We start from the raw sequence: 17950 nt of genomic DNA, 5'->3' as shown, positions 1-17950 counted from the left end.
GTCAATTTCTTATTACTAACTCTTCTTGTTCTGTACATATTGATGCTTGCCTGTCCTCTATTGAAAGGCTATTGTCTTTTTGATGCGTTAAAACTATAATAATACAAAATATTCCTTTCTTCTCCCACTAAGGTCTTCAAATTCAATTTATGTGCCTTGGAGAATTCTATTTATGCTCCTCTTACTTCGTTTTTACTCTTTTTAGGTCATCATAATGTATGAGTGGATCTCAGTAAGCAAACTATAAAACTGCCTCAACCTGTGATTTCTGACAGGTTGAACCTATTCAATCTTATTTTCAGTTTCCTATTTACCATGATTTCTTCTTTTTTATTTCATGGTTTTCATTGGATCAGTGTTCTTAATTATCTTACAGTGGTCATTAAATAAGTTATAGGCTTTCTTCCCACATTTTTTTTAAAGATTTTATTTATCTGAGAGAGAGAAAGAGAGAGTACAGAGGGAGAGGGAGAAGCAGACTCCCCACTGAGCAGGAAGCCTGACATGAGGCTGGATCCCAGGTGACCCCAGCCATTGCCTGAGCTGAAGGCAGACTCTTAACCAACTAAGCCACCCAGGCACCCTCTTCCCACTGTTTACATGAAATAATCTGGAGTTTTCATTAAGAAAAATTTTTAAACATTAAGTCTCTGTCTTGTACAGATTCCTAATAGCATTAAACTTAAATAAATATCAGCTAATCAGATTTATCTATGAGTGTTAACGATCTTTTGCACGCATTTTATTTAATCATATCCTGTCTTACATTCTGGGTTTTTCATTTTTTGCACAATGCCAACAAAATAGGAAAAACTGTAAACTTTGAATCCTCGTATGTTTGAAAATGCTCTTCTTTTGCCCTCAAACTAAAATGCAAAATTTCCGACATGAAAGAATTGTCTCCCATCCTTTATCTTGCTTGACACTCAGTGCAGTCTTCCAACTATAGGTATCTAGTCTTTCCTTATTGCAGGGAAATTTCTTCTTTTAATTCTCTAATTCTTAAACTCTTCTCCTTTGTGACTATGCTTTCTTTCTAAATCTCTATTAGATACAACTAAAAAATTAATATCAGGTATCCATCCATGTTTCTTAACTTCCCTTTTACATTTTCCATCTCTTTGGCCCATATTTGGGAATATCTATTGTGTTTGACTCTGTCTTCTTGATCACAGAATAATAGGCAGTTTTATCTGTTTAATCTTTGAATTAAATTTCTCTATTCAGGTAATCAGAGATTTCTAAGAAAACAATGTTTATCTTTGGCTTGCTTGCTTCCTTTTCCTCCTTACTACATTAAAAAAAATTGTTTTAGTACAGTATACCTGAAGAAAAAAATGAATGAAACCTATATATGCAATTTTACCAGGCAAACTTAAATGACAGTGCCAACATGTCGGAAGCTCCTGCATGCTCTGTGCAGCTCCTTTCCTCCCCACTCGGGGAAACAGTATCATGACTTTTATGATAATCACTTCCATGTCTTTCCTTAGTTTTTTTGTGTCTTTGCATTTTTTATTTAACAGACTTAATTTTTTGGAGCACTTCTGCCTTTACAGAGAGTTCTCATATACTCCACATACAGCTTCCCCTATTATATAATACCTTGTATTCATGAGTACTTTTGTCACAAGTGATGAACCAATTCTAACAATTATTCACTAAAGTTCATAGTTTATATTTGGGTTTACTCTTGGTTTTGTGTATTTTATGGATTTTAACATGTGTGATACCATATTCCACCATTACAGTGTCAGGTTTCATTGCCCTAAAAATCCCCCATGTTCCACTTATTCATCCCTCCATCCCTCTCCTGAATCCTAGCAACCCCTCATCTTTTTACTGTCTCTGTAATTTTGTCTTTTCCCGGGCAGCCCGGGTGGCTCAGCAGTTTATCGCCGCCTTCGGCCGATAAACTGGCCAAGGCATGATCCTGGAGTCCCAGGATCGAGTCCCACGTCAGGCTCCCTGCATGGAACCTGTTTCTCCCTCTGCCTGTGTCTCTGCCTCTCTCTGTGTGTCTCTCATGAATAAATAAAATCTAAAAAAAAAAATTTGTCTATTCCAGAATGTCACATAGCTGATCTTCATACTGGCTTAAAAATATTATGATCAGGTTGTAAGGTACTCATCCTCTCCAAAATAAAACTATGGAGACTTTCCCCCTGAAATAAATTTGCAGATCAATTTTGTGAGAACTGATACCTACAATAACACTTCCAATCAATGGACATGATACAAGTCTCAATTTTATTTAGGTCTTCTTTAATTCATTTTAGTCTCATTTCATATAATGATTTTGTATCCAGGAAACTTGCTCACCTCTTCTATTAGTTGAATAATTTTTTTGTAATTTCCTTTAATAATTTTTCTGTAAGTTCCTTTAGATTTTTGACATATAAATATATATCAATATATATTTGATATATCAATATATAAAATATATCATCTGCACAATAGCAAAAAAAAAATATCATCTGCACAATAGCAATTTTATTTCTTGCTTTCAAAAGTTTACTTGTTTTATTTATTTATTTTTCTGCCGATACAGCGCTTCAAGTACAAAACAAAATAGGAGCAATGGTAATTAAACATGGTATTTGTTAATAGGTTTTTCAGGATGTCTTTTACCAGTCTAAGGAAATTCTCTTATGGTTGTTTTCATTAAATGCTTTTTCTGTATCTATTGAAATGATTATATATTTTTGCTTTTTAATATAATAATGTATTAAATTACATTAATAGACTTTGTAATAGTGAACCAAGCTTACATTTAATACTATAAACTCTATATATTAATGTTGCTTGTAAACTGCTGGATTCTGTTTTCCAGCATTTGTTTAGGACTTCTAATCTACATTTGTGAATGAACCTAAACTATGTTTATGCAATTATACTCCCCTTGTCGAGCTTCATTATCAAGTTTATATATACTTCATAAAATGAGTTGCTGGTTCCTCTTTTCTATTCTCTGAGAGTTTGTGTAGAATAGGAATTGAAGATAAAACTCCCTGAACCCGAAGATCTTATATTTTTTTAAATTTGGGCAATTTTATTTTTTAATTAATTTTTTAAAGTAATCTCTATGCCCATCGCAGGGCTTGAACTTATGACCCAGAGATCAATTATTGCATACTCTACAGACTTAGCCAACCAGGTGCACCCTGGAGATTTCCTTGAGGAAAGAATTTTTACTACTTTTTCTTTTACTTCTGAAAGGAATAATCCTTTCCAGCTTAATGCAGGGAGGTCACCATATTATACACTTTCTATCTTGTGTGGTCCCAAGAGGCTGTCAAAAGTTCAGGAGATCCCTGGGTGGCTCAGCGGTTTAGCGCCTGCCTTCGGCCCAAGGCGTGATCATGGAGTCCCAGGATCGAGTCCCACATCGGGCTCCCTGCATGGAGCCTGCTTCTTCCTCTGCCTGTGTCTCTGCCTGCCTCTCTCTCTCTCTCTCTCTCTCTCTCTCTCTCTCTGTCTCTCATGAATAAATAAATAAAATCTTAAAAAAAAATCGAAGTTCAAATTGTCTGAACTAACAAGTGGCTTCAAGGCAAAGGCAGCTTAAGTGGCCTATCTCTCTGGACTCTCAACTTCCCTGGATTTGGCTCGGTAATTCCTTAATACTCTTACCAAGTACTTGGGAACTACAGAACATTTTATATGGTATATATACAAAAAAGCAGCATTTTTAGCAGTTTCCAACTGAAGGGTTGATATGAATAACCAGTCTCCTATATTCCTAAAACCAGGAATGACTATTACTTTGCAAATTTTTCTCCTAGTCCATTTATTATTTGTATTTGCTAGAGAATGGCTATTCTATTTGTTTACTGTTATCTTCTATTTGATATAACTGGTTTTCTACAAACATTTTATGACTCTTGACTGTTCATGTTTTTGAATAAAGGACAGGTTGATTACTATGGATAACTTGCATGGGTTTTTTTCCTCTGTAAATTTGTTTCCCAATAAAGTGACTACAGGCTCTGTGTAAGTGGGTGGAGCAGATGAATTACTTTGTTCAAAAAGCAATACAAGAGAACTTCACTGATCATACTATTGTCTCTTTACATAGATGGTAAGTTTGGCCAAAGGAAATGGGTAAACAGCTGGCTGGCTAAGATTTTTGGAAAGTAGATCTCTAAATAATTTCTTTTATGATTTCTCCTAGGCCCATTTCTGATCATTGTATTTGTTAACTCTAAACTTGGAGTGTTCCTAGATTCCATTTGGAAGAATATCTACTACTTTGACAATACCTCCCTCTACCTTATTTAATGTAATATTTTCTTGTCTCAGGTTCAGTCAATTTTCTTTTTTTGTATGTTTTCTAAGTTCAAGGAAATCTTTCAAAACTTCTGGCCAACAGATGGTACTTTGTAGAATTTCATTTTTTATTTTGTTTTTCTCTATGTTATTTGGTTAGAAAATCTAGAAGACACTAGAGAGTAGAAGAGTGTACTCAGTATACACTTTAACTCAAAAAAAAAAAAAAACCTTAAAATATGTGAGGGAAATGGGTATGGATATGGCATGGGTGTGTATAAAACCATATCCCAATACACACTCTTCTCTACATACCACATAACAAACTAAAATGTCCAATATTTAATATCTATAAAACACGAGGTTTTAGCCATATAGTATTACATTGTTCCATAATTTCAAATCTTAAAAATTAACTTTAAAGTATTATCAGATAATCTGTTTATATGATTAACAACTATATTAGCAGATCTAATATTGGATTATTCCCAATATAAACTCTCCTTCGTATTAGCATATTACATTTCAATATACTGCTAAATTTAATATACTGCTAAATTCCAAGCAAGGTGAATCATGTAAGATCTCTATCATGTTTTGAAGTCAGCATTGAGAATACCATACATATTAATACTTGAAAAATTGTACCTTTCAAAATATTTCCAATTTATGCAATGATTAATAATTCAATCAGATAAATAATATTTTTAAATGTAACATAGAAAGTTAGAAAGATACATAGATTTTTGATAAATAAGTAATAACCATCCAGATATAGTATTTATTTTTGAGAACTGTTTTGGTGTTTGGGTTGCTCTTATTTTGGTTTGCTTTGCTGAGTAATATAAGACAATAAACAGTGTCATGAAATAGAATTAACATCTATGGTATCAATTACTCTGTCTCATAATAAATAAAATGATTCTAAATGTATGTGATGCTGAGTTATGTTTTAATAGCCTTGTTGAGATATAATTCCCATACAACTCACCCATTGAAGTATATAATTTAATAGTTGTTAGTATATTCACAGACATGTGCAAACATAACCACAGTCAATTTTAGAACATTTTATTCCCTCAAAAAGAAAATGCATGTCATTTAAATTATACCCCTAGCTACTTTCAGCCTGAAGCAACTACTAATCTACTTTCTGTCTCTACAGACTGATACTGAACTATTGGGAAGAAAAAAAGTATTTTGTTATTATTCTTCAATTCAAAAGAATATACACAATACATCTACAAAAAAAGGCTCCATTAAGAGTAATTTTCTCCATAGATCTACATTTTAATCAGCATACTTAGAAAGTATCCTGCTCTTACTGACATCAAATACAACTGCATAATGAAGAAGAGAGGACAGTTTCCAACTGAGTAGATCTGTTACATTCTCAAATGTATATATAAGTCACAGAGAAAAAGGTAAGAACCATTGCTTTACAAAGAAGAGACTGCTTGCAAGAAATCTAAGTTTTCTAAGAGAAAAACAACTTTTCTCAGGAAAATAATAAAATTGATGAAATCACCAACATGGACAGATAATAAACCAAATCAAGCACCCCTCTCCATAGAATACAATATTTGTCAATAAAATATGATTGGGGAAAAAGCTTTCCTCAAAATATTACCGGAAAAAAACATAAAACACCAGTTATAGGACTTAGAAAGTATATAAAATACTTCACAAAAACACATGAAAGCAAATAATTGAGAAAAATACATATATTCCTAGTGAAAAATACCAGATGCTGAAGTTTGTCAACTAACGCCATTTTAATTTCCAGATTCACTAACTAGTAACACTATAATTCAACTAGAGGAGGGGGTGTTGTAAGTGGTGAAAGGGATGTGACAAAGTGATTCTCAAATTAATCTGGAAGAGTAAAAAAAAAAAAAAGCGTAAATGGTTAGCATATACTAAAAAGAGGATTTTAAAGAATGTACATATCCTGTAAGAAACTACACCATACTATACCAATTATAGTAATCAAAACAATGTTGTATTGGTTCAAAGCAGAGAGAAAGAAGGAAAGGAAGGGTGGGAATCATAGAGCCTAGCAACAGAGCTTAGGATTCATAAAATATATCACTTTATGATAAAGGTAGCCTCCAAAATATGTTGGTAAGAAAGAGATGTTATAGACTAAATATTATGCCTCACCCCCACCCACCCAAACTCATATGTTATAGTCCTAGCCACGAGTATAGCTATATCTGGAGATGGAACTTAGAGAGATATTTAAGGTCAAATGAGGAAGGGCCCTGATCTGATGGAATCGGTAATCTTATAAAAGGAGTAGGAGACACTAGTATGCACACTGAGAAAAGGCCATATGAGGACATGCTGAGAACACAGCCATCTGCATATCATGAAGAGTTCTCACTTGAAACCAACCACGCTGGCACTCTGATCTCAGACTTCCAACCTCCAGAACTGTGAGAAAATAAATTTCTGTTGTTTAAGTACCATCTATGACATTTCATTATGGCAATCTGAGCTGAATAAAATAAGAGATTAACACAATAATGTTACTGGAAGTAATGAACCTTTTTTTTTTTTTAAATTAAAGATAGAATCCAAGAAGCACTTGGGTGGCTCAGGTGGGTAAGCACTAACTCTTGGTTTAAGCTCAGGTCATGATTTCAGGGTCATAAGATCAAGCCCCATGGCATGCTCCACGGTCAGCGAGAAGTCTACTTAAGATTCTCTCTCTCTGCCCTTCCCCTCACTCATGTGTGTATGCATGCATTCATTCTCTCTCTCAAATAAATAAAATCTTTTTTTAAAAAAAGAATTCAACCTCACTCCCCATACTAAAACTTTATATATATAAAAGTAACCATACAGAAATACAAGAAATAAATATAGACAAATAATTATATATTCTTTGGAATAAAGAAGACATAAATTTTAAGTTAAAAATCAATATATTTACAAAAAATGTTAAACTTCTGTAAAGCTACGAAAAGCAAAGCAAAGCAAAGCAAAGCTAGAGACACACGAAACTAAGAAAAAATATTTGCAACTTATATATCAGACCAGAGATTAACATTCAGATTAAAGGCTAGCATCCATGTTTTGTTAATATGTAATAAAAATATTTTAAACTATTAAAATATAAAGGCAATGCATATGAACAGGAAACTTTGAGAAGATACACAAATAAATAAAAATGTCTGAAGAGAATTTCAGTATCAGTATTAATCAAAGAAAAACATGTTAAATTAAGATATAATTTCTGAAAGACTAGGAATGACTTTTTTGTTTTTAAACATAATTGTGAAGTAAAAGGGATAGGGAAATGGGCATTCTAAAAGACAATGCTCAGAGGGCTAAATGATACAATATTTTTGCAAAGCAAATTACAATATGCACCCACAGCCTAAGAAATGTACATATCCTTTAACACAGTAATCTCACATCTAAGAATTTATTCTAGATGCATTCAATTATGCAAGAATATTTTTATAAAAATATTCATGGCAGGGATGCCTGGGTAGTTCAGTCAGTTAACTGCCTGCCTTCTGCTCAGGTCATGATCCCAGGGTCCTGGGATCGAGCCCTGCTTTGGATTCCCTGCTCAGTGGAAAGCCTGCTTCTCCTTCTCACTCTGCCTGCTGCTCCCCCTGCTTGTGCTCTCTCTCAAATAAATAAATAAAATTTTAAAATAAAATTTACTGCAATGTTTATAGTAGCTTAAAAAAAGGCCCAAAACCTTTTTTTAAAAGTGGATTATTTTAAATGATACATTCTAACAATGGAATACTATGCAAGTATATATTAAAATTAACACAGATTGATTAGACACTAAGTGAAAAACATAGCTTGTTTCTATTTAAAATACATATTGTATATTGTATTTTTATACACACAAAAAAAGAATCTTTACATTTACATATAAGATAGTTAATAATAAAATGGTAAAAATGTCAGATGAGTCCTAGGTCACATGTAAGTAATGAGGGAAATTTTAAAATAAGATAGATATATATGGGGACACCTGGGTTGCCCAGTCAGTTAAACATCTGCCTCGGGCTCAATTAATGATCTCAGGGTCATGAGACAGAACCCCACATCAGACTCCCTGCTTAGCAGGGACTCTGCTTCTCCCTCTCTCTCTGCCCCTCCCCCCAGCCCCTAGCTCATGTGCTAGCTCTCACACACTCTCTCCCTCAAATAAATAAAACCTTAAAAAAAAAAGATAGATATATAAATAGGCAAACAGTTAACATTTCTAAATACCAAAAATGAAGCCATAAATAAAAATAAAAGGAGAAAAACATTTGCAATGCATTCAATGACATATCCTCTTTGGTTTCAAATTCATATATTAACCAAACTATACCTTACCACCTGGATGGCACAAAGGCAAAGTAATCATAACCAAAGGCAACTGATGACCTCTCCACTCCAAACCATCAAAGGGAAAGAAATCATAAACCTAGGCATTACCTTGATATGCTTTTATCCTTATCTTTTATATCTAATCCATCAGAAAATACAATTAATCTTACCTCCTAAAAATCTCTCCAAATTCATCCACATCTCTCCATATCTACTATCACCCCTTGGTCCAGCTACCATCATCTCTTGCCTGATATTAGACTAGTCTAATTGTTCCACTCACAACCTTTCTTATCCCTCATCCTTAATTTAGCTAGAATGGAAATCTGATCTTCTCACTACAATTTACCCTATCCCCACACTGAACACATATACACTCCATTTAACCCAGGGCTTAAAGCATCAAATAGGTCTTAAATAATATGACATCTATCTACTTTTTTATTTTTACTTCATCCCATGCCTAGTTTTATATATTCCATGTTCTACCCACTCTGAACATTTTTCAATTCCCTAAAAGAGCTACAGTCCCATCAATTACAGATTTTATGCATTGTATGTACTCTGGAACACTTGATGATGAAGAGATAAGAAAGCTGAAGGATCATGGATAACTTAAGTTTCTCACTGGCACAAATAGATGGATAGTAGAGCTGTTTACTGAAATTTCTAAATGCTAAATTATCTTCTATTACTGAGTCCTCACTATCATTCCTTAAAGAGTTCAGATAAAAAAGTAACCCCAAAGCCCTTGTACTACTATTTCTTATACCTACAATTCCCTTTTAATTTAACAGTGACTCTTTGATATTCTGATTCTAAAAATGCCACTTCTGATCAACCAGTCAAAAGTAGGCACCCTGTTGTCTTAATCTATCACTGTTTTAATTGCATTGTATTATCACTATCTGATATGCTTATTTATCTGTTCATTGGGAACCTCCCCAATCAAAATACAACTTTCTGAGATCAAAGACTTCATCCATCTTGTTCACTGTTATATTCCCGTTGTCAACATGACATAATGTGTTCAAGAAATATTGAATAAAATTCAGAGCCAACATTATCTATCTGAAATAAAGTGAGCTATAATCAAAAATTCATGTTTTGATAAAATATACCAAAATTATGGAAACTCGTAATTAAGTAACTTATTGATACGTTGTAAGCTTTTTCTTTTTTTTTTTTTCAAAAAAAATAATAAAACTGTAAACTCCAAACCAGTTTGAACTGGCATTATAGAAAGCAATATAGAGTAATGGCTGAGAATATGGATTCTGGGTGTCTGGATTCAAATCCAAGCTGTACCACTTACTGTGTAACATTAGGCTGGTTACTTCTCTGAGGTTCAGTTCCCCAGACCATAAGGTAAATATAATAATAATATCTACCATATATATATATATATATATATATATATATATATATGAAGTAGACATAACAAGCCTGACATAGAGGATTCCAATAAATGTTAGCTGTTTGGTTTTGTTTGTTTTTTTTAATTGCAGAGAGCATCAAAAAAAGTGAGTTCAGTGTTAGAAAGGATGGCAATTTGAAGTGGCTACTTCCATATGTCTTTGAAAAAGCTCCAAGTATGTGATTCCACATAATACATATTTGATTATTTTAAAGCAGGACAACATTGGCCAGTGTATCAGCAATAAGTGAGAACTTCTCATGGGCTTCTTACATACCGAGTGGGTGCGTAGGGCCGCGATGGTTTTTGAAAGTGCCATTTCCCAGAGTTCATCAATGTAGGCTCTGTTTACTAAGCCCTGGGTTGTATGTAAAATGTGATCTTCAACCACAAAAAAGCTAAGATTGAGGAAAAAAGAAAGCACAGCTGTCAAAAATTACAGTTTGACTACTATCTTCAGAGTCTGACAAACATTAATAGCTGCCATCAAATTCAAAGTTAACAGCTTTTTTTTTTTTTTAAAGAAAGCTACTTGGTGTCTTAAACAAAAATCACATTTCTTGGACTTAGAATTTTGTCTAAACACTTTATAGAAATCAGAGTCACATTTCTATTAAATGTTAATCATACTGGTCAGCAAATTCAAAGGGAAGAAAGTGTTTTCAGGTAAAGGAGGCTAATTGCATTATATTAAAAACACCAGGCCATTAAGACATTAAAAAAAAATTGGTTTTAAGAGAGAATGAAGCTGAAATACACATTTTTGTAAGAGCCCAACGTACAAAATATCAAAATGATTCCCTTTATATGGACCTCCTCATTACAGGACTAAAAAGGTATCGTACAAAGGCCAAAAAAAATGCAAACTTATTTTTTAACACCTTACTATAGCTTTATTGTTGTGCATTTAAAAAGTATCTTCAGCAATCTTGGTTAAGTGTTCATACTAAATAATTCTTTAAATAAGGAATTCTTAAGATATAATCACAACTATCACATTAAAAAAATCTAAATCTGAAATAAAAAAGAGATTTCATGGAACATCCAACTCATTACTCTTTCTTTTAACTGCAAAGTCATTATTTTGCAATGAGAATTAACTGCCTATATTTGAGGTGTTTATTTGGGAAATGCAATTCCATATTAGTTTGTATACTCTAGATGATGGTGGCAAACTATATAGCCCATGGGACGAATCTGGCCCACTGCCTGTTTTTATAAGTATTGTTTTATTGGAACATGGCCACATTCACTCATTTCTGTATTGTCTGTAGCTGCTTTTACACTGCAACAACAGAGCCAAATACTTGTGACAGAAATCGTATGGCCCATGAAGCCTAAAATAGGTTACTATTTGGCCCTTTTAGAAAAAGGTTGCAAACTTTTGCTAATTATTTGGTTCCCTCTTACCAAGAATGGAGAAATAAACAAGTATAATAAAATCACAATTCAGACTTTTTCTCTCTTTATTCATCAAAACTACTCTCCAACAATATAATGCTGAAACCAAAGAAACACTCCTTTAAAATTATTAGAAAATCAAAACTAGACCTTAAGAATTTAAAATAAAAAATGAAAAATAATTTCCCAAGGAAAACTTATTTTTCCAAGTCTCATGAATCCAGGTATCCAAAGTGTATAAATTTAAATACACACACACAAACACACACATATATACCTACCCTACAATTTGATTAAAATACTTCCTGTAGCCATCTAAAGTTTCATGCTACAACAAAACAAAGAAGAAAAAAAGTTATTCTACTTTGATACATTAAGACAAAGTTAAAATCAGTTCCTTAATTTCTTAAGGCTCAGTTCCCAAGACTCGAAGGTGAATATAACAATAGAACACAACCTTACAGGGTTATAATGAGGATGAAATGAGATAATTCACACCCAGTACTTAAAACAATGCCTGACACATAGCAATCAACAGATGTTAGTTGCTATTTTCTTCCTGTCCCATCCACCAAAAATGATCTCAGAGCAACATTTAAAAAAAAAAATAGGGGCACCTGGGTGGCTCAGTTGGTTAAGCATCTGCCTTGGGTTCAGGTCATGATCTCAGGGTCCTGGGATAAAGCCCCCACAGGACTCCCTGCTAAGTGGGGGAATCTGATTCTCCCTCTTCCTCTGTGCTTCCCCCCATCCCGCCCCACTCACTCTCTCTCCCTCAAATAAATAGAAATCTTTTAAATAAACAAATAAATAAATAATAGTACATATGAAAGATAATGAATAGATGCTAGAGAAGAAAAGTGAAAAACTGAGAAAAGTTAAGTTGGTGATCCTACCATGTTAGATGGAGGCTGGAGCACCAAACGGGCCTGTTTTCGCCTCTGTTTTCGGTAGTAGTTCTCAAATGTTTCACGGGCACCCTGTAAAATAAACAAAAGGAAACGAGTTGACACAATTTGATCAATTATTCTAGTATTTCATGGGAAAGGAGAAGCTCCCACATCTAGATTTGAGGCAACCACACATTTCTCAAAATCTGCTATTTTGACAATGATAATAATCACAGAAAAAAATAAAAATGACTATTACCATTTATTGAAACTTACTGACAAATCCCATAAAAATGGATACAAAAGAGTCTTAAAAGGACACTACCAGAACTCAACCACCAGCACACCAAAGCTGGTTGCTGAATCAACTATCACAAATTCACAAGAATGAAGACAAACCAACATTCTCATAAGAGCAGTTGAGAAAATATTCCTTAAAAACCTCACTGAACATTCCAGAAGAAAAATGTTCAGAATGAAAACCAGTCTCAAATGAATCATGAGCAAAGGGCCAGAAGGAGGCAGGAAAAAGGCAGAAGCAGAGAACAGTAAATCAGTCTTCCCAGCTAGTATATAATCAAGTACAGGATTAACACTGAAAAAGAAGAAACAAAGCCCGGAAAACTCTTAGTGCACAGTTTCTTACTTTGAAAGGTGCTCTAGAGAACAAGAGCTGGCTCATGAGTCTATAAATGGGTTGAACAACATCCTCTCAAAATTCATGTCCCTCCTGGGTTGCCATAATGGGACCTTGTTAAGAAATAGTGTCACTCCAGATGTACTTAAGATGCATTCACACTAGAATAGGGTGACCCTTAATCCAATATAAGTGATGTCCTTAAAAGAAAAAGAGAAAAGACACAGAGATAGATACACAGGGAGAACATTCTGAGACAACCCTGGCAGAGATGGAAGCCATGCAGCTGAAGCCAAGGATGCCAAGGACTGCTGGCCACCACCAGAAGCTGGGGAGAGGCAAGGAAGGATGCCACCCAGAGTCTCAGAGAGACAATGGCCTTCTGATGCCTGATTTTGGATTTCTAGTCTCCAAACCTGGGACAGAATAAATTTCTGCTGTGTAAGCCACCCAACCTGTGACACTTTGTTACAGCAGCCCTAGAAACTAATAAAACTTAAAGCTTTTAAAACACAATGCCCTACTATGACTAAATTCTACTCTTAATCCAAGACTTTTCTAAATATATAAAAGTAGAAATGGAGAGACAGCATGTACAGTGGTTAAGAGCACTGATTTTGCGACCAGATGACTATGATTTCATTCAAACTGTGAATCTGCTCCTTTTAGCTGCCTAAGTCACCTGACCAGCTGTATAACTTTTCATTAATTTAGCTTCCACCATTTAACGATTCGGCTTTCACTGACAGATGTGCTATGGTGTTCTCTTCTGTAGACATGTCACCCTCATCATTGTCATGAAGATTCAGATGAGTTATAAAGCTTTTAGAACAGTGTCTGATAAATAATCACCACTGTGCATGTGCTTATTATTTTAAAAACTGAGATGAAATCAATGATGGAAATGAAAGCCCTGCCCATGCAAAAAAGTATAAACTCTACCCAATACCCAAGTTCAGTTTCCTTCATCTTGCGAAAAGTCTAAAGAATCTTATTCAACATGACTCCGTTAGATCCCTAAACCGGAAAAATTGATTTAAATCACAATAACTCCATAGCGTAAGCTCAGGGGTTGGCAAACATTTCCTCTAAAGGGCAGGATAGTAAATATTTTAGGCTTGGTAAGCCATATGGTCTCCGTTGCAACTACTCACCTCTGCTGCTGAAATGCAAAAGCAACCACAGACAGTACATAAATGAGTGTGGCTGTGTTCCAATAAAACGTTTTTGTGGAAACTGAATGATAGAATTTCATATCATTTTCATCATCATGAAATAGTCTTCTTTTTATTTTTTACCAACCACTTAAAAATGTAAAAGCCATTCTGAGTTCACAGGTCACCTAGAAACAAGCAGCAGGGTGGATGTGGTCCATGGTTTGTTGACCCCTGGTGTAGCTTAAAAACAAATTTAAAATGCTAAAGTGATTATAACTGTAGGCACCTGAGTTTTTCCTGCTATAAAATGAAATCAAACATTAAGACAGCTATTTTAAGGCTTTCTTATTTCTTAGTCCATAAGTTAATGAGGTAGCAAATGCTTCTATTTAAGAAATAAGAAGTGGAAACTGCCTGTTTGTTAAAGTTATTCCCCACTTGTCACCATTTCACAGCATCGTGGTATTATTAAATGTCAATTACATTCTGTACACACTGAAGGGCTTTTCATTTTAAATTTAACAGCCCTAAAGGCCCTTTATTATTTTTGTGTGACATTACACATTCAACATGCTTTGGAGCCAAGATACACTTTAGCTGAGAATTTAGGGAAAGTTTTCTCTCAAATTAGACCATTGTATAATAATTTAATAATCTGTTGAAAAAGATAGAAAATATACAAGATGAAATTCTATATAAAAACCTATCATAGACCTCTACTTGGTTCTAAACTAGATATGGTTTTGCCTTTCAAATATCCATTCAATAAACTAAAAACATAAGAAAAGACCAATTTATCTAATAATTCTGGCTTCTCCATTACAAAAATGAGTTAGATTTTCCCTAATGGCTGCTAAATAAATTGACCTCTGAGTATTCTATTTCCTCTGCTAATTTTGTCAACCCAACACTTACAGGTAGAATTTGAAGTAGATGTCTGACCAGTCTGGCTGAGTGCCTATCTTTTCACAAACAGATCAACAGATGAACTATAAAAGTTTGTCACTTGAGTTTCAAGCTCCTCTGATCATTAATATTAATTTTTTAAAACCCACCTCAAAAGCCAGGGGAAGTATAAGCAGATAACAATAGGCCAATGAAAAGTAGTTTTAGTTTGTTTTCATTTTATGCCGTTAGTATTCCTAGTCCAAAGGCTTTGTAATAATCAATCAACACACATAATATCATAGAATGACAAGTCACTTTATATATATATAAAGTGCTAACCATACAATAAAGAATAGTTCCTGTCATCACTGAATTTATAGTCTATGGTGGAAAACCAGCAATTAAATAAACAAATACTACAGAATCTTATAGATTGGAGTGGCTGTGTGTGTGTGTGTGTGTGTGTGTGTGTGTATGTGTGTAGTGAGTGGGAGGAGTGTCAGAGAAACCTTCCCAGAAAAAAAAAAAAGCCATTTATATTCAAAATTAAAGAGTGAGTCAGAATAAGCCATGTAAAAAAGAAAGGGAAAAATATTTCTCATAGAGATACAGAGATTCAAAGAAAAAAAGCATCATGTATCCCATGAACTGAAAGAAGTTCTTCATGGCAGGACCCTCAGAGTGTAAGAGAGAGGAATGACAAGAAATAAAGGCTAGAGGGCTTTGTAAATTTGTTAAGATATTTGGACTTCAACTCTAGAGACAATAAGAGTTTTAGAAAACTGTAAGTTGCAATGTACTGAGTAAAATGAAGAAAGGGAAAATTATATATAAAAAGATCAGTCTAGGGATCCCTGGGTGGCGCAGCGGTTCGGCGCCTGCTTTTGGCCCAGGGCGCAATCCTGGAGACCCGGGATCGAATCCCACGTCGGGCTCCCGGTGCATGGAGCCTGCTTCTCCCTCTGCCTATGTCTCTGCCTCTCTCTCTCTCTCTGTGGGACTATCATAAATAAATAAAAATTAAAAAAAAAAAGATCAGTCTGAACCTGACATATATTTAGGAGGTACAAGCTGATAGCTGATTGGATGATTGGATTTTGGTGATAAAGGACAGAAAAGACAGCAAGCTAACACGAAGCTTCTAACCTGGGTAACTGGTTTGATGGTAGTGTCCTTTAGTCAGTGAGAAAACATAAGGGCAGAGATATATAGTTGATTGTTATTCATGGATTCCATATTTGCAAATGTGCCTACTTGCCAAAATTTGTTTGTAACCTCAAAATCAATACCCATGCTGCTTTCATAGTCATTCATAGTCATAGTCATAGTACAAGAGTGCTGAAAATTTTGAGCTGCACCCAATGCACATATTCCTAGCTAAGGTCAAACAAGGCAACACTCTGTCTCCTTTCTTCAGTTCTCATAACATAAACAATTATCCTTTCCACAGTCATCCAGTGCCACATTCTTTTCTCTCTCTTTTGTGCTTTTTAAAAATTGAGATATAACTGACATATAACATTATATTATTTTCAGGTGTACAACCTAATGATTCAGTATTTACACATATTGCAAAATGATCATCACCATAAGTCTAATTTACACCTATCACCACATACTATTTCTTTCCCTTATGAAAAGAACTTTTAAGATCTACTCTCTTAGAAAATTTCAATTATCCAATAACGTATTATTAGCTACAGTCACCAAGCTGTATATTTTATCCCCAGGATTTACTTATTTTGTAACCAAAAGACTATTCCTTTTCCTCACTTTCACCCAATTCCCCTATCCGTCACTTTTGGCAACCACCAATCTATCTATGAGTTCAGTTGGGTTTTTTGTTTGTTTAGATTCCATATATAGATGAGATCATACAGTATTTATCTGTGTCTGACGTATTTCACTTAGCAGAATGCCCTGAAGGTCCAGCCATGTTGTCACAAATGGCAAGATTTCATTCCTTTTTATAGCTGAATAATACTCCTTTGTATATGCAGATCCCACATGTTCTTTATCCATTCATCCATCAAGGAACATTTAGGCTGTTTCTGTCTTGGCTGTTGTAAATAATGCCACAATGAACATAGGGGTGCACATATCTTTTTCAGTTAGTGTTTTCATTTCCTTCAGATAAAGACCCAGAAATTGCTGGAACATATGGTAGTTCTATTTGTAATTTTTTGAGAAACCTATTTTCCTTAGTGGCTACACCAGTTTACACTCCCATCAACAGACAACAAAGGTTCCACTTTCTCAACAACCTCACCAACACTTGTTAGTTCTTGTCTTTTTGATAACAGTCATCTAACAACTTCGAGGTCATATCTCATTGTGGTTTTGATTTGCATATCCTTGATGATGAGTGATGTTGAGCACCTTTTCATGTACCTTTTGGCCACCTGGAGGTCTTGCATTTTTGTGCTTCCTGTTGGTGACTTTGCGATTTAAAATGGCCCCTAGGGATCCCTGGGTGGCGCAGAGGTTTGGCACCTGCCTTTGGCCCAGGGCGCGATCCTGGAGACCCGGGATCGAATCCCATATCGGGCTCCCGGTGCATGGAGCCTGCTTCTCCCTCTGCCTATGTCTCTGCCTCTCTCTCTCTCTCTCTCTCTGTGACTATCATAAATAAATAAATTTAAAAAAAAATTTTAAATGGCCCCTAAACATGGTATTGAAGTTCTGTCCAGTGTTCCTAAGCTCAAGAAGACAAGATGTGCCTTACAGAAGAAACATATTTAGATAAGCTTTATTTGGGCATGAGTTATAGTGCTGTTGGCCATGAATTCAATGTTAATGAGCCAACAATATAGATTAAATAAGATATCCTTAAAGAGAAACACACATAAAACAGGGTTATGAATTGTCTGGCTGATGAAATGTTGTAGGCAGAAGCTCACTGGAACCTTACCATAGCAGCAATGATTCAGTATTCATAACTCAG

At 34.6% G+C, this 17950-nt stretch overlaps 1 protein-coding gene across 1 annotated transcript in view; it reads right to left on the bottom strand.

Annotated features, from left to right (window-relative positions):
• EXOC6B (exocyst complex component 6B) overlaps window positions 1-17950 on the bottom strand; it is a 621707-nt gene that overhangs the window by 303349 nt on the left and 300408 nt on the right. The window contains exons 9-11 of the mRNA XM_055312561.1: window positions 12331-12414; window positions 11716-11762; window positions 10311-10431 (exon numbers count right to left, since the gene is read on the bottom strand). Coding sequence (XP_055168536.1) covers window positions 10311-10431; window positions 11716-11762; window positions 12331-12414 — 252 coding nt within the window. The remainder of the gene's footprint in view (window positions 1-10310; window positions 10432-11715; window positions 11763-12330; window positions 12415-17950) is intronic.

Source organism: Nyctereutes procyonoides, unplaced genomic scaffold (genome assembly GCF_905146905.1).
Source record: "Nyctereutes procyonoides isolate TBG_1078 unplaced genomic scaffold, NYPRO_anot_genome, whole genome shotgun sequence".
Taxonomy (NCBI): Eukaryota; Metazoa; Chordata; class Mammalia; order Carnivora; family Canidae; genus Nyctereutes; species Nyctereutes procyonoides.
This window is presented reverse-complemented; position numbering and strand designations above follow the sequence as displayed.